The sequence below is a fragment of the Uloborus diversus genome, unplaced genomic scaffold (assembly GCF_026930045.1).
Source record: "Uloborus diversus isolate 005 unplaced genomic scaffold, Udiv.v.3.1 scaffold_43, whole genome shotgun sequence".
Taxonomy (NCBI): domain Eukaryota; kingdom Metazoa; phylum Arthropoda; class Arachnida; order Araneae; family Uloboridae; genus Uloborus; species Uloborus diversus.
Window position 1 is genome coordinate 22,741 of NW_026558604.1, and position 18,563 is coordinate 41,303.

At 33.5% G+C, this 18,563-nt stretch overlaps 1 protein-coding gene across 1 annotated transcript; it reads left to right on the top strand.

Annotated features, from left to right (window-relative positions):
• Positions 1-10,746: 10,746 nt before the first annotated feature.
• LOC129233460 (uncharacterized) lies at positions 10,747-12,153 on the top strand. The gene has a single exon (XM_054867484.1). It carries the CDS (start codon positions 10,747-10,749, stop codon positions 12,151-12,153), a length of 1,407 nt encoding a protein of 468 aa, XP_054723459.1.
• The last annotated feature ends 6,410 nt before the right edge of the window (positions 12,154-18,563 follow it).

An 18,563-nucleotide genomic window follows, 5' to 3' on the forward strand; every position in this document is an offset into this window, starting at 1 on the left:
ATTCCCGGGAATGAAAACAGTAACAAATTAACTATTGAAATTGAATTAACATTGTTTAATGAAATATACTTAAGTAAATAACCAGAGAGCAAAATAATTAATGCTGTTACTTTTCTTATAATTAAAAAATGGATTCAAGTTCATAGAATCACATTTTATTCTGTAATTACAATACTAAAAACATGGTTTTATTACAATGTACTCGTTTATAATCATCATTCTGCGTCTTATAGGCAATTCGTTATAGAAATAGTGCACAACATTTTAAAAAATCTTTTAACATGAGGATTTTATTATTTCACTTATAACAACTGAAAGTACTGTTACCTTTGTTTGAAATTATTCTACGTACAAAATACAAAGAATCATAATCAATCGGTAAAAAAGCAAGACCTATGGGAGGGGTCCGAACCCCCTGGACCCCTCCCTTGTGTGCGCCACTGTTCTCCAATAATAATGAGCGGAGAACATCAATAAATAACTATATTATTAATTATGATAGATTTCGACATAAAATCCCTATTTTCTGAAGGTTTAAGTCCATTCGAATTGTTATTCAGTATTTCAACACAACTTTCTGTAACAATGCTTTTATTAAAATTTACTGCGCTAGGAAAATTATCGAGACGAAATATCTGTTGCTATTTTTGTTTCTCGAATGTTAACAAGTAAAATTCTTTCTTTGTTTAACTTGCGCCATAATCCCTTCCCCCCACACCTCTGTGGGTTTTTTTGTTGCCCCTGCAACAAAACCCCTGCCTAACAAAAAGCTTTAATCAAATAATGGGGTCGTTTCCAAAATTTTAAAAGTATTTTTTTCTGAAAAAGCATGCTTAAATACATAGGATCTGAACATTTTTTAAATAATTTATTAAAGTTTAATATTTTAAAATATTACTTTAATTGGTGCGATTTCATTGTTTACATTTCTTGCCGATGACATCAGAAATGATGAAATGCCATTCTGTGTTGCCATTCACAGAGCAAACTACTTAATTCGCATCTTTACTCACGTGTATTGGCAACGATAGGGTTGATAGCAAGCGTAGAGCGCAATTTTGATTCGCTTGTTGATTATCATAACATGGAATCGCGGTACAAAGATGCGCCAAAGAGCAGTATTTGTGACGTCATCAAGACTACGCCTTATTTGAAAAATCGGACATTTTTAAAAAATTAATTAAAAAATAACTGTTGAGGAAAATAAAAGAATTTTCTTGGTCCATGTTTTTTTTTTTTTTTTGCTTATTCTATCGATTTCAGTAACTAAAAGTACTACTTTTGAATAATGGAAACACTCCCATTACTAGGTAGAAAAAATCGTCTGCTTGTTTGCATAAAGCAAAAAGTAAATATCAAAATGTAAAAAAGTACACATATAAAATATTATTTTATTACTGTGAATGGAAATAGTGTCTTTATTGAGGTAGCTATTCCTTCCCTACTTAAGGATTGATGTCCTTCCCCTCAATCTTAGAAAAACATTATTTATTCCCAGGTGTTCAAACAGTCTTATGGACACTAATATTTCTTGACCTTGGTGGGAAATTGTTTTGCCCAGCCATAATATGTAACACCATAGACTAATACCGTATTACACTGCATTATCCGGCATGCCGCGAAATTCGGACGTCACCTGATTTTCAATAACATTCTCCTGGATCTTTCCGGCATGCCGGAAAAATCGAGGTTTGGGGAAAAAATTAATTTGAATTTTGTCATCTTGAATTTAAATTATGTTTTTCGCAATCACGAGTGTGTGTGTGTATGTAGGCATGTGTTTATGTGTGTGGGGGGTATGCGTGTTTGTGTGTAGGTGGGTATGTGTATGTGTGTGTGTAGGCATGTGTGTTTGTGTCTGTGTGCAGGTATGATGTGTGGGTGGTTGTGTGTATGAGTGTTTGTGTGTGGGGAGGGAATGTGTATGTGTGTGTAGGCATATGTGTTTGTGTCTGTGTGCAGGCATGAGTGTGATGAGTGTGTGGGTAGTTGTGTGTAGGCATGAGTGTAATGAGTGTGTGGGTAGTTGTGTATAGGTGTGTGTGTATGTGTAGGTGTCTGGATGTATGCGTGTGTGTGTATGTATGCGTGTGTATTAGGGTGTCCCAAAAAAATGAAAGTCGTTTTTTTAAAACGCATACCCTCTTATTTTTTTCCTTTTATATCAAAACAGTTGGAAAAAAAGTTTCATGCAATTTGAAGCACGGTAACCCGTGCCGACTTGCGCCTAAAGGCCTAAACGTGTAAATAGCACGTGTATTCATATAAGCAAGCGAATGCTGGCGACGCGATACTTTGCAAAGCTCAAAACAGCTGTAAATAGTGCACAGAAAACAAATGAAAACAGAAAAACATATGTTAGGGGGAGGGGGGCTTATCCGTAGTAATTTGCAAACCGTCAAACATGTCAGTACGAATACATTCCGGTCAGCGAGCGCAGTATAGTCCTTCCATAGGGAACGAAACATGGCAGTGGAATTGCAAAGTTTGAAAAAAGGGATATTTTTAATAGGAGTCGTTAAACAACAAACTACGGGCTTGAAACTTCCCTCTAACGGACAAGTTCTGTCGGTTTTGTTTTATAATATTCGAGAAGTAAATTTAACCATCAGTGAAAGTGCAAATATCGCTATTCGGGAATGCATCATCTTTTGGGAAAAGGCACGCGTTCCCACCAAATCGTTGCTAAATCGTGTGAATAAACTTAAAAACCTGTATCAAATCTAGAGAGACTTACAAAAAATGCAGAGAAACTGCAAGAAGTATTCAGGCAGCGCCAACAAGAATTTTCAAGTAATTTAAAAATTTATTCAATATTGCACATGCTGATGCACTTTGGTTAATCAAAATAGAGGAAGATGGGACTGTTGCCTGCTTTGAGTGCTCAAAAATCAAAAGAAGATCGCTTATCTATAGTTATTTTATATGGATGTGACGGAACAACTCATTGCTGAATCTAAACTGGATAATTCCCCTATTGGAAAAAAAAATGATACCGGAAAAAAATATACCGGCTTATGAAACACCGGAACCGGTATCATACTTCCGGTATGTCAGTATTTATACCGGAACCGGTGTTCCATAAGCCGGTATAATTCAGATCCCGGTATCCCATACCGGAACCGGTATCCCATACCGGAACCGGTGTTCCATAAGCCGGTATAATTCAGATCCCGGTATCCCATACCGGAACCGGTATCCCATACCGGAACCGGTATTCCATACCGGAACCGGTGTTCCATAAGCCGGTATAATTCAGATCCCGGTATCCCATACCGGAACCGGTATTCCATACCGGAACCGGTGTTCCATAAGCCGGTATAATTCAGATCCCGGTATCCCATACCGGAACCGGTATTCCATACCAGAACCGGTATTCCAATAATACCGGTATTCCATGCCGGAACCAGTACTCCATACCAGAACCGGTATTCCATACTGGAACCGGTGTTCCATAAACCGGTATACTTCATATCCGGGTATTCCATACCGGGACCGGGGCTCAATACCGGAACCGGTGTTCCATTAGCCAGTATACTTCAGATCACAGTAGTCCATACCGGAACCTGTGTTCCGGTATACTTCAGATGTTGGTAGTTCCTACTGGAACCGGTGTTCCATAAGCTGGTACTTCAGATCCCGGCACTCCATTTCCGAATGGTTGTTCTATTTTGGAATTTATTTGGTTCTTCAAATCCCGGTAGTTTTAGCCAGAGTTGTTGTTCCAACTTCAGTTGTACACCGATATTTCTTTCTGGTACTGGTACAGCACATTTCGTTACTTCCTATCGCGGTAGTATATTCTGGTGATTCTCCAGAATGGTCTGTACTGACTTATGATGCGGGAATAGACACTGGTGCAGTCCATTTTGATGTTAAAGTGTACTGGCATTGCATAAGCTGGTACGGTGCATGGTGCCAGTAGCATACTGAAGTCACTAGAATACCAGCATTGCATTAGGTATATTTACGAAGCACAATACTTTAATGTAACATAATTAAATCGACTAAAAATGCGACTTATCAATATCCAAAACTTAAAAGAAGGGATGCAAAATTACAAAATTAATCAAAGCTATATGTAGTGCATTATCGAGTAAGCGATTAAAAAGTTAATATATTTAGTCAGAACAAAAATGTTTAATTGCAATATATTATTATGAGTCCAGCCACTTCAAGAAATTCTTTAAATGACAATAGTTCTTGAGAAAATAGAGAAGATTTATTTACGACAAGAAATATCGTTAGCAACTGCTAAATTAACCATAGCAATTAGGCAAATTCCATTAACACCGTAAACTCAATGGTCACACACGTATTTACATCACAATACGCAAAAACAAATCATAAATCTGAGCATGATACGCAAAATCTGAGCATGTTTGGCACCTCTGTTTTGTGCACAAAAAGTGCACTGTACAAACAGCACACTCTGTACAGCTAAATTGTACAATACTTTTCATATGCAATCACAATGCTCAGACTTAGTGCAATTTTTTACATAATGTTTTCATTGTGTAGAGACTACTTTTTGTCCGCAATATTTAAAATGAAAAAAAAAGGAAATTGAAAATTAAAGTTTCTTAATTTTAGCATGTTTATTAACAATAAATTTATTTAGGAGAACATATCAAAAGTATTGTTCAGTTTTTGATGAAATATAAGAAATTCTAAAATAAAGCCTGTCCTGGAGTGGAAATCATCTTTGTTACCAAAAATCTGTTTATTACTCCTGAAATTCAGCAGCAGTTGTTACAACTGTTACTGCAGTTATAACTTTTTATTGAATACATGAATAAGTTAAAGTTGAACAAAATATAGATTTTAACTTACAAACATATATGGCAAGAATGTCCTTCCTACCAGGAATGATGATGAACCCCCTCCCCCAAGCAAACAAGACCCCAAAGTTGAGATCAATAAACCCTTTAAAATGTCTATGGCATAATCTGGATTAATAAATCTGGATCACTGTGTCATAACCCAAATTTAATGCTTTTTCTTGCCACAAAAGGTTTTCTTGTGCATGCTTACGATATAAAACTATATAATCAATGGTGATGCATTAAAATTTCATAATTTAGAAGCAAAAATTTCACACATTCAGTATGCATTATTAATTTAGACAACAAAAAGTAAATAATAAGCGCCACATTATAATTTTTTCCAAATATTGTAACATTCGAGTTTAAACCACTTAAAACTACTATTGTGTAGATGTTTATTCTCCAATATTTTTCAGCTGTTCGTGTCAGTTTTGTTGCTGTATAGCATAGAAAAACATAGTGTGTTATCTATATAACTCACAGCGTGTTACTGGTTTCCATGGTTTGAAAATATATTTTGATACCTATCAGATATTTTCAAATTTAAATAATTAAATGTATTGTCAAATTGTTGCTGTTTATTTTCCTACATTATTCTTATAGTATATAGATTTAAAATTAATGTTTCTTTCATTACTTATACACCCAAACCTGTTTTTATGCGATGGATGGTGACCGCATAAAAAAAAATCCCATTAAAAAAATATTGTTCGAAACTTCACAAGTAGTTATAAAAGGTTGTTTTTGCAACACAGTTAAAAAAAAAAATGTGGTGGATAGGGAACGCATAAAAAAAGTCTCACAAAGAAAATAACCCCAAAATTAAACAAAATCAAAATAAACCAAGTGAAGATAATTTTGCAGACTCCTGAAAAATTTCCTGAACAAGGAAATTTTTGGGAGGTCAGTGACTTCCCATCAGGATGCCCATGTCCTCACTTGAAGATATTACTTCACACTCGTTTTATAAATTATTTTCATACACTGCACAAAAACAGGTTTGCATATAAATAAACATGTGTTTAATGTAAAAATTTATTCACTTTAAATGGTATTAAATCTAGCTGATATCTACAATTTTGAAATATAATTTAATATAAGAATAAAATATAGCATAACTACAGTTGATATTGACTATATTTTGGTTATTGACTATAATATTTATATACTCTATGAAACTGATTACAAATATACACACAAGCCTTGTAAAGAATCACAGTATCATATACACAAATATAATGTTTTATGTAATATTAATACATGAAAAGCTGATTTAAAATCATAGGTTATATTAGCTTAGTTTTATTGATTATTGCTTACATGTGTTTTAATGCTTATATGTAATTTAAGATTAATGTTTTACAATAAATTTTATTAAATTTAATTGAGTTGCTTTTGCAACAATAGTAAACAAATTTTACAAAATAATAAATTTTAGAAACTGAAAAAAAAAAAAAAACAATACCAGTCAGGGTTGGCTGATTGGACCCAATGGTTTTTTTTTTTAAATAACCCATTTAAAAAACCCATTATTTAGCCCACTTTTCGGTTTTTTTAAATTTTCTGAGAAGTTTTTTTAAAAAACATTAAATATTTTCACAATTTAAACTTCTTTTTTATTTGTTCTTCATCACTGACAGTGGACATAAAAAACAAATTTTGAACTTCAGTGGTTTTTCTTAACTCTTTATGGCATTAAAAAAATACTTCAAAGATTTTAAATAAATGTATTTAACTTTTTTCTTTAACTGGTCAATAAATAACTCAAATTGTCTTGACTAAGCCCTGTCACGTCTGATTTTCTCAATATTTGTAGTTTGTACAGAAACTACTCTAGCTAAAAGGCTCTTTCATTTGAATTATTTTCTGCAAACCAACACATCACAAATCTCGAATAAACAAGGTATATTTTTTAGAAGACAACAGGCATTACAAACGGTCAGACAGAAAACAGAATAGGATGTACAGTATTTTCATTATCTTATGAAAAAGTTTAATATTTCTTACTCTGTGCACAGAAATAGAAAATAATTTGTGGGTCCGAAAGTCATGCAATAAGTCCCTTGCTAGCACTTACCTTGGGTGGAGGGTACTGGAGACCCTCTCTCTCCTTCAGCAGCATATTGTTATTGTAGGGATATCAGCAACTCACTTGACGTGGTCTGACAAAGTTATTAAATTGGTAGATGCTGGCATCATTTGGGGCTAAGTGCAAAGACCCATAACAAAATGAAGTTAAAAAATGCTACAGGCCTATGTGAACTTAATGTAAATACAGTAACACCTTTAGTGAAAATACAGGGTTTTGTATATTTAATTTGAATTCTTGATCCTGTAATATATAAGTCATATCTTCTTATAGGAAATCTTTGAATAACTTCGTTTATTGACGTAGAGTGGATAAATGAGATGAAAGTTAATTAGGTTGAAAATTAAAAATTTTATTTCAATTTTTTAATTATTATGACAATTCTTCTGATTACGTGATAAAGCAATTAAATTGATAGTTGCGGGGGTCGTAAAAAATGAAGTCACAAAAGCACTACAGGCTTGAGTGCTCTTAATAAAAACATAATATACCTGTAAGGAAAATATTGTGTATTTTCATTAAGAAATTTGAAACCTTGACCCTGTAATGTAAAAGTTCTCTGCTAATGGGAAATTTTTTAAGAACTTGTCGTGCACGGAACAAGAGTGGATAAATAAGATGAAAGGAAATTGGAATGAAAATTTATATTTTTAAGTGACATAGTCGAACCTCCATAACTCCAATATTTCTTTATCTCAAAGTTTTCATCAGGTCTCGAGCTTTTGAGACTGTTGTGGAAACTTCACGTAACTTGAACGTTTTAGCTGGTGCCTTGGGACTTAAGTTATCAAATTTGAGTTGACTGTATCTAAATTTTTAAATTGTCATGATAATTCTTTTGAGGACGCATGCCTCAGTTTCCGATTATTATCTTTAGATATAACAATAAGATAAACATATATTGACATATATATTTAGATAAACATATATTGACAAAAACAAATTTTTAAAATCAATATGCGTGCATTTGGAGGCATTCATTTTGTCTAACGCAGACAGTAGAGTTCCGGCACTTGAATGATAATCTGGCTGAATCTAAGAAACACCCTCAGCAGCAAGGACGGATTCAGGAATCCTTCGAGGGACAAAATTGCGCTTTAGAACTTCAATTTTGGAAAAATGGCAAGCCTATGAACCCTCTCCCTCACCATAATCCAGTATCGTTTAAAATAGTCCTTTTGGGACTGCAGTTTTGAAAAATTAACAGAGGAAAGAGCTTGAACTTCATTCCCTCACCAAAGCCTTCTCCTAAACATTACCAAAGATGATTTAAAATCGCATTTTTAAGACTTCAAGTTTGAAATTATTCCAAAAATCTTCTGATTAAAAGTTCCATAAAATTTTTGGCAGATTAACTAAAAAATAGTTTTGAAACTTTAACGTCGAAAAATTGCTTATAGAGTGCCTCCCTTGTATCCGTTCATGCATGCTCAGTAGGGCAAAAAAACCTCTACTAGCAGACTTATTGATAAATACCCATTAACAATACATTTATACTGCATCGACAAAAAATTTATCTTTGGATGCCTGTTAAAAAATCATGACCAATAATTCAGAACAATCATTTAACAGAATTCCAAGATTCTGGAATGGAAAAACTGTATGAATTCAGCAGAGTCCAGAGTATTTCTTGAGAGAATTTTCTGCTTATATGGGGAGAAGAACCCAAGACAAAAAATAAGTAAAATAAACCTTTTTTTAAAAAATGAAGTGACGAAAATCAGAGTCCACACAACAATCTAACAGCGGCCTGAAAACTGCGCAACCTATGGTGTAATTGTCTATTTACTTTGCACGTTTTAGCTAGTTCTCTGATTTGTTAACATGTCCTATTTCCAGTTACTTATAAATTAAGTCATGGATATTTTCTATTTGTTTTTGTAACACACATCTCATTTTCCTTACTGATGTGTACAGTAAGTAGAACTACTATTATCCAAATTTTTTCCAGAAAAAGAGAATTAAGACAGAAACTAATGCAAAATATTTGTAGAAGTGATTCGCAAAATAAATAATCTGTCTAAGCGCTTTTCCGTCTGTGAGTTAGTTAAACACTAGCTCACACTAGTCACTTTGACAGAGATATTTAGCAAGTAATGATTTTCATTTAGAGTACAGTACATCCTTCCCGACATAATGTTTAGCACATGTTACTACACGTAGCATGTAAAAACACTCTACTTTCATTTGATAAAGAATTTAAAAATAGTTTTTCCCCATTTCAAATACAAAAATTTATTAAAATAGCATTTCTTTTCGAAAGAAATTCATTTGTCCGAGTCTACTGTAGTTGAACATTGACCAATTTGTAATTTTTCTTATTTCTATACATTTGAATTTTTAGCCTTATTCTGCTTAAATTGTTTCTTTTAGGTACAGTTACTTCTGTACAAAAGTTACTGCTACTCAACTGTGGTTTTATTTTTGTGTAAATCATGCAAAAATGTTTGGCGATAAATTTTACTTGACTGTATACAAAAAACACCGTAGAAATATCCCCCAAAAATAAATAAATGTGAAAAAAAAACCGAATGAAACAAATAAAAGAAAAAGGGCTTTACCTAAAAAATATAAAAGGAACGTAACAAAAATTGCTTGTGAGCGAAATGTAAGATTTTTTTTCCCCGTTTTCTAGCGACGAAAATTAATATGGTTAAGTTCTCGGGGACTTATTTAATATGCTAGAATTAACTCAGACAAAAATTAAAAAGAACAAAGCTTAAAATTAACAAATATTTAAAAAAAAAATTAACTTTATATTAGCACCTTAAAGAATAAAACAAGGACAGCGCAACACTAGTAAAGAAATTACACGACAAAAAATTGTTAGAAATAGTAGTAAGAAAAAAAATAATAAAAATTTTTCGAAAGAGACATACTGAATTGAATGAACTAAAAAAAAAAAAAAAAACGTGCAAAGCATGAAGCAACAATGTAAACAAATCGACCGCATGGCTCTGTGTTAGGTTGAGTTGACTTCATTTAAGTCGGAAACTGATTCGTTAGGAGTGAAAAATGATTCATAAATTATTAAATATTAGAAAATCTAGGACGAATACAAATTAAAAAAAAACTTCGTTATGCAATCCGCTGGGATGTAAATCAATTTTGTGCCAATTTTCATCATCATACGTTGCGTTGATTTTTCAGTAGATTACTTGACCCGAAAAGCTATTGCGCAATCAAAAGTTATTCGCAGCTCCAATGCTCGAATACGCTACCTTGCGGTGATTAGCAATACTAAAGAAAAAGGTAAAACATTCCATTCCACGGTTTGATTCATACAAAATTAATTTCAAATGGAAACGCGTGGCGCAAAACGAGCCTTTATTTTTCTCTCTCCGTTGGCAACAACCCGCTTTGTTTACGTACGATCTTTGTTTACGTTCTGCAGACTCGCTTCTAGCGTTAGATGTCTATACTCGATTGCAAGTTTTCTTGCTTATGGAGAAATGAGCTGCGGCCAAGTGAAGGAAATAGTTCCTTGCGCTTTGCCAGATAATCGGGGGAAATTACGCACTTTGCTTTAGAAATTGGATTAGTTAGTTAAACCGACGCAAAAGGGACATTTTTTTGTCATAATTTCTGTGAATCGTTAAATATTTTCAATTTTAAGAGCGGTGCAGCGCGGATCCATACATTCATTTGCAACTGAACGAACCAGCCAATCAGAGCTCACAAACAGTTGGCGATCTCCGGATATTCTGCGTTTGGCGCGATTTTGCTCAAGTACTCCACTCTCGTTCGCTCGTCGTCCGCTGTAGTTCACTATTTTCGCTCGTTTTATTTTCTATCTTACTTGCTCGTTTTTCTATTTTTGTATCATTGATAATGGAATCTACGACGCCAAAATTGAGCTATGTGTTTCAGCCACACAAGCAAGGCAGCGCTTTGAAGAGCTCTGCAAAGACTATAGTTATGAATGTGTTTCATAAATTGCAAGTAATGAATCCCAACGATTCTGTCACTGAAATTTTGGACAAAACTTCGGACTTGACAGGTGTTTCAACCCGCAGCATCTTACGAATGCAAAATGAATTTAAGATCCAAGGCTCTTTTTCTACACCTGGGAGAAAAAGGCCCGCAAGAAAAGGCAAAGCAACGCGAATGCAAAAGTTCGACGACTTCGTCCTGTCTGCCATTCGAAGGAAAGTGCATTTGTTTTTTAAAAGAAACGAAATACCAACGGTGGCGAAAGTCATGAAGACTATTAACGAGGACACTGACCTACCAAATTTGACAATCGCCACAACAAGAAGATTGATGCAAGATTTAGGGTTTGTGTACAAGAAGAGATCAAGGAATTCTATGCTGATAGAGAGGGAAGACATCCAAGTCTGGAGACGAAAATATTTGAGGCAAATTCGCCACTACCGAAATGAAGGAAGGACTGTGTACTATACAGATGAAACCTGGGTGAATTTTGGCCACACAAAGCAAACAGTGTGGCAGGACACTTTCATCAAGAGGCCGAAAGAAGCATTTATGTCTGGCCTCTCAACGGGATTAAAAGCTCCTACAGGAAAAGGATCCAGGTTAATAATTACTCATGCTGGAAGTGAGAAAGGCTTTGTGAAAGGAGCTGCTGATGTATTTAAGGCAAAAAAAAGCAAAGGAGATTATCATGAAGAAATGAATGGAGATTACTATGAACAATGGTTTAAAAATAAATTGCTGCCAAACCTTGACCCCAACAGTATTATAGTTATCGACAATGCTTCATACCACAGTGTTTTTGTGGAAAACATTCCCAACACTTCCACCAAAAAAGATGACATTCGACGATGGCTGACATCAAAAAATATCGCTTGGAACTCGGATATGCTGAAAGCTGAACTTTTGAATCTTGTACAAAATGTCCGCAGCAAGTATGAGGAGTACCGGGTTGATAGGATAGCGGCTCTTCATGGTCATACTGTTTTGCGACTTCCCCCTTATCACTGTGAGCTGAATCCCATTGAAAACATATGGAGTGTTGTCAAAGGGAAGGTGGCAGCAGAAAACAGAACATTTAAAGAAAAAGAAGTGGAAGAGCTGACAAAAAAAGCTATTGATAATATCTCAGATGAAACGTGGAAGAACTGCGTTGGCCACATTATTAAAGAAGAAGAACTAATGTGGGAACTTGATGGAATGTGCGATACTGCTGTTGATAACTTGATAATTCATTTTGATCCCGATTCGACCGACACTGCTTCTGAAGGAATGCTTAGTACAGAAGAAGTCATGTCATCCTAAAAATTAAGGCTTCTGTAATTTCGGGTGGTATTTTGTCGAGTTTTTTGTAAAAGGTCTAGAACAGCAAAAGATATTGGACAAAATGAAAATCCAGATCTATGTTAATGAGTAAAATTATGGCTATGATGCAATAGAACTATTACATAATTCAATTCAATTAAAACTTTATTGCAATATCAAATATTTTATAATGTTTCGTAAAATATTTTAAAATTGATCAACTAATAGAAATAAAACGATTGTATATGAATCATAATCATTTACATTCCCAAAGGAAATGCAAATAACGCTTTGGTTGGACTAGAACATTTTCTTTATCAACATCGACTAGTTAATTCATCCTATATGACTTTTGATTCTAGATTCAAAAAACTTCAGACATTTTTTCTTGTTTTAGTTGTTTACATGCATTATCGAAGATGAAATTACCATGTGACAGAGACTAATATTTTAAAATTTACAGCAAATACACATGTTTTATTAATTGTTATTTAATGTATTTTAATTTGATTTCAATTATCAATCTCCGAATAAACATCTCGTCGTAAAAAAAGCTCTATTTTCACTTCAAGTATTTCACACACAATTGTATGTAATGAGCAATTTAAATGTGCTATTTTGTTTTATAAATTGTTCCTTAAATGAAAAGAATCAACATATTCATTTATAGAGATGCACCGAATATTCATGCTGCGTTTTTGGTGGATAAAACGTATATTGGGTTCTATCGAATACTTCAATATTCAGCAACTAATAGTAAACAAATTCAAATGTTTGATAATTAGAAATCAAACTTTTTTTGTCATATATTGAATGAAAGTTACAATATAGTATAATTCAAAATTAATTGAAACTGTTACTTAACAATTTTATCATATTATAATAATTTTAATGAGAGAAAGAAAAAAAACTCTCTTGTTAAATTTAAATTGTGTTGCTTTTCAATGTTTTCTTAATTCTTAATCATTATTTATTATCATGTTATTAAAATTTAATAACCCTTTGCACTTATAGAGAAATCAAAAATATCTGGCAATGTTGGACTTTCTTAATTTTAATGATGATCATACAATTTATCAGTTACCAAAGAGAATAACATACCACAAAATCAGTTGAAAAAATTGTGATTTGTAATGATCATTTAAACAACTTTGGTTTCTATTTGTACGTAAGATAAATGCAAGATTCCTTATTTATGACATAACAGGTTGCCATGATTATGAGTTCTCAAATCATATACAGTGTTTATATGAATCATGTTTGTTCTAAACTGTAAAGCAGCTAATTCAACAAAGCTGGGTTTTGTTCGGATTTATTTTAAACTTTATATATATAGATTAACAATTACACTTAATGTGGATAAATTTGCGATGTAAAATGGAAATGCGTTTACATCCCCCCCCCCCAAAAAAAAAAAAACATTGGCATAAAATTGATATTTTGTCTGGGGCAGTTTTTTCCAGCGCGGAAACAACTGACATGAAAAATAACATATTATAATTAGGCAAGACATTAAAAAAAATTAAAAAATTGATTTGAATTTTGACATCTTGAATTCAAATTATGTTTTTCGCAATCACGAGTGTGTGTTTGTGTCTGTGTGCAGGCATGTGTGTGTGTGAAGGTATGTGTGTGTGCAGGCCTTTTGTGTGTGTGTGTGTGCTCGTGTATGCATGCGTGCGTGCGTGTGTGTGAGGGATATGGACGCAACCTAGAGACGGTGCTCGCTAGAGGGGCAGCATGGGAGAGGCAGGTCGAAGGTGGTGCTGCAGAGGGTGATGGTGGGGGGAAAATCATCTAACATCATTCAACAGTCAAGTGAAAGCAATAAGCAATCGTGATTGCTCAAAAAAATGAAATAGCAGAAAATAAACCTAAAAAATACAGTATAATAAAAAGCAGAAAAATTTCGCATTAAAAATATAACACTGTTATAAAATCAAATGTCAGAACGAATGTGATTTTTATTAGCGGCTGGTACTGCAGAAAAGAAAATATTACAGCGTTAGATCCAGGGCTGTGTGGTACTTAAAAATGTTCCTTAAGCAAGCAAGTATGGGAGCCTTTCCCATTGTAATTTCAACCTCCCTGTTCAGTGGTACCCCCATTTTTGAAGTCCTGCGCACGCCTGTGTTCAAGTTTACAAAGAACCTCTCATTGAATGCACCAAAACAATTACATCTGTGAAATTTATTGAAAGCCTATTGGTACGTATTTTACTTTTATATTTAAAGGTGCGTTGGATAACGTAATACAGTTGATTAAGATCATTCTTGATAAAGTAGCCAAAACTAAGTTCAAAAGGAAATTGGAAACCCAAAATTGCTGTGTCAATTTAAAGTTGGCTAAGAAGGAAGAACTAGTATCACTTCATCCTCAGTAATAACTCCAAAATCATCTGCAACAAGTCAATAAAAATCGACACAATTTCTTTTAGTTCTTGCGAATTCAGCAGTATTTTTTTTAATTTGTAACATCAACTTTCAACAGTAATTTATGGTTTTCTTTATGTAAGTTTCACAAAGACAAAATCACCAGTTTTAGTACTTCTGTAGCTGAACTACCAATTCATATTAGATCGTCATAGTTGTTGTGTATTTCACTAATATAAATATTTCATCAGAGTTGCTATTGATTATAAATTCCTCACTATTAGAATTGGACCCACTTCCTATATAGTAAAAATGTACGGGGTAAGTGAAACCCCTCTTCTTAAACACTTATTAACAATAAAAATTCTTGCTGCAATATGCACTTTAAGTTAAACTATACACAAAAGTTTAATTATTATTAAAAAAAATAAAAACTAACCTGGAAACACTTCTTTGAAAAATTCTTGCTGCAATATGCACTTTAAGATAAACTATACACAAAAGTTTAATTATTATAAAAAAATAATAAAAACTAACCTAGAAACACTTTTTTGAAAAATGTTGCTTAAACTCGCAAAAAAAAAAAAAAAAGAAAAAAAAATCAGATTTTTTTTTTTTTTTTTTGGACAAAGTTCTATGACCTAGAAAAAAATTCCGAGAAACCCAAAATATATGCAAGACCAATCACTGTAATGAAATATCATATGATCAGTGTAAAAAAGTATAAAAGATATATCCATATTTCAGTTTTAAAGGGGTGACCCACTTTCCCCAAACAACCCCAAAAGTAATTTTTAAAAAAGTTTCTTGAATATTTTAATTGCATTGCATTGCTTGAATATTTATCATTTCAAGGGCATTTTAAAGGAATTTCGAGGTTATCAAAAACTTACCAGTGGGAATCATAAATATATTGTGTTTTTTTACCCATCCCCCTTCTGCTTTTCTTTGTTTCAAAGTCCTTTTTATATATCAATACAAAAAATACTTTCCTGCAGTTGAGGCTAACCTAACCTGGCAGTGTCTAATGCTGTGATTAGGATCTGCGTAGAATTTATATTGCTGCCAAGTTAGGTTTGCCCTAACTATAATGATGTATTAATGAACAGTTAATAAGTCATAGAAACTTTGGTTGAATATATTGAATGATATTTTTACATTAGAACTGAATAAAAATAAAAATCAATAATTTTCGATTTTGAAGATTCCCCAGTAATTTTTTCTGGCTGCGCTACTGACCCACGAGACCGAGTGGATGCCCCCCCCCCCCTCCTTGAAAAAAAAAAAAAAAAGAAAAAGTAATCATTATTCATTCTCTGTAGTGTAACATACTTGATCACATAATAAATTTATGTAGAAAGTTTATGAAGTACATTTTGCAAGTTTTTCTCATAGCGTAAGAACATTAATCACATTGCTTACCTAGGTTTCTTTTTTTGAGTAAATTTTAATGCATTACGATTGTTTTTGAGAAAATTTGTCAGGCTTTTTTTAAAATAAAAAAAAAGTAATAATTTCTACCAGTAACGACTTTTATATTTCTGAGAAGAGGAAATAATTTTTAGAACAAAATACTTGAATTAAATACCGTTTTTTATAAAGTGGTGGGGGGGGGGAGCATTTCTTATTCAATGAAATGAAAATCAATTGCTATTCTGTCATACCGCTCATTGGTTTCTCGACTGAAAGTAGATCCTGCTTAATAAGTCCCCCCCCCCCCTCTTCTGCCGAGCGTACCAAACATTTTAATTTCTCATTTTTATCCCGTAAAACTGCGATTCCATGTATTAATACGGGCTCGACTCTAACATAAAAATCAGTTCCGTGTGAAGTATGCCAAAGCGGATTAATTCGCCAAGCAGGCAACTGCGAGTGCGGTGTCTTATCGGAGATCCTCCTTACAAACCTACAGGCGGTCTTTTCACTCAGTGTTTTTCCTCCGCGCTTAATGACGTCACTGACAAGTTAACTTGCAAGCTAGTATAGCGTTAGAATTTGATTTTAGAATGAGTGTTTTTAATCACTTGAATATAATTTTAAAAAAGAGAGCAGTGGACTTGGGAGTCTTTAGATGAAAGATTTAAACGCAGATCGGTCAGAAATGCTGCCAATAGGATTAGGCGCGCAAACGCACGCCGTAAACCGTGAATTGCAAACCGAGTGAGTTCTGTAAGTGTTTCCAAACATATTTCCGGTGTAATCATGCACTTTACTGGAGAAAAGAGTTGAACTAACACTGACAGTAATAAAACTGGAGAAAAATATTAATGTATAAAAAAATGCTAATAATAACATTGATACTTATCCTCGAAATACCACTTATTTTATCCGATAGTAACGTGCCTTTTAATTCAAACGTGAACAACTTCCTGTTAGATTAGCCTTCCCAATAACTATAAATAATGCACAGAGTCAAACTTTTGATAAAATTTGTTTAGATTTTAAAAAACCACTTTTCAGTCATATACATGTCATTGTAAGTCATTCAAAGTCTTGTATCTGAAAACCCAGAAATTTTCAACTGTGTATGTAGTGAGGTATTATGATTTTCTTCTTTTAAAAAAATTCCTTTGCAAAGCCAATGTTTCTGTCGAAAGGTTTTCCCTTAACCATAATACTTACAAAAAATTAAGCTCCCTACTTACTTGGGCTGTAGAGTCGGAGGAAAAATGTCTTACTCCCACTCCAGGATTTTTAGAGACTCCGATTCCTTTACCCAAAATTAGTCTGACTCCAGCTGTGATTCCTCAAATACTAGGAGAGCTGCGAATTTTCAGAGAAAATTACCAACTGTCTCTTGAAATTTTAAACCTTTGACTCAACCTCTTTTACCAAAAAACCACTCCAACTCCACAGCCCAGCTAGAGCTTGATCACAAAAAGAAGACGGATGACTTTGATGCAAAAACATCCGTCATTTGTATCATTTGTAATAGGTTTTTTGTTCATATTTTGGAAGATAGGATTGGCGAAACCATGCCTCTTATTATTTGGTGCTTTCTGGCAGATTCTACCAATTACAAATGATGCAAATTATGTTTCACTTCAAGGTCATCCGCCTTCTGTTCGTGGTCAAGCTTTACTAACTGCAATCTGTAAAAACTGAAGTTTTTTTCCAACCACATTTTTGTATATACAGTGAAGCACCGTTTATGCATTTTTGAAGGGACTATGAAAAAAGCGTACAAATGAAAAAACATATACTTGGTAAAGGTTAATGTATATTAGACTCTCCAGGGACCAATTTAAAAAATGTATTATTAATTAAAACGTATAAAAGGGAAACGTATAAACTGTGCTTCACTGTATTATGTTATTCCACGTAGACTAAATGAATTTATTGGACAATTCTCATTGCAAAACATGTCACTTAGTTTTGCAAAGCATTGAAGTTAAGAACTGAACAACAATGACAAAGTAAAGCAACAAATTGAATCACGAAGACCTGAAAAGCGAAACATTTCACATACTTTTGCAATGACATTGATGTTAAGAACTGAACCACAGTGACAGAGTAAAGCGACAAATTGAATCGTGAAACCTGATTTTACTGCTAATACGTTTTCATAAAATCATTTTGACCCTGCTTTATTTATAGTCATTAGGAAGACGAATCTAACATGAAATTGTTTACGTTTAAATTTAAAAGGCATATTACTATGGAATGAAATAAGTGGTATCTGAGGTATGACATAAACATTAGTGTTATATAATAATCATTAATTTTTTTGCTACAATAATATTTTTCTTCAGTTTTATAACTATCAGTCTAAGGTCAACCCTTTTTCTCCAGTAAAGTGCATGATCAATCCATAAATGTGTTCGGAAACACTTGCGGAATTGTCTCGATTTGAAGTACACATTGTGCATTTGTGCACCTTAGCCTATCAGCAGCATTTCTGACTGATCTGAGTTTAGTTTTTTCATCCAGGGCCAGATTTGGAAATGTGGAGGCCCTGGGGGAATGAAAGAGTGGAGGGCCCTAATCAGGGTTCAAAAAAAAAATCATCATATTTTGGAAAATATCCGATACATTGAT

Coding starts and splice junctions, on each gene's coding strand:
- LOC129233460 (XM_054867484.1), top strand. CDS start 10,747: ATGGAATCTACGACGCCAAAATTGAGCTATGTGTTTCAGCCACACAAG.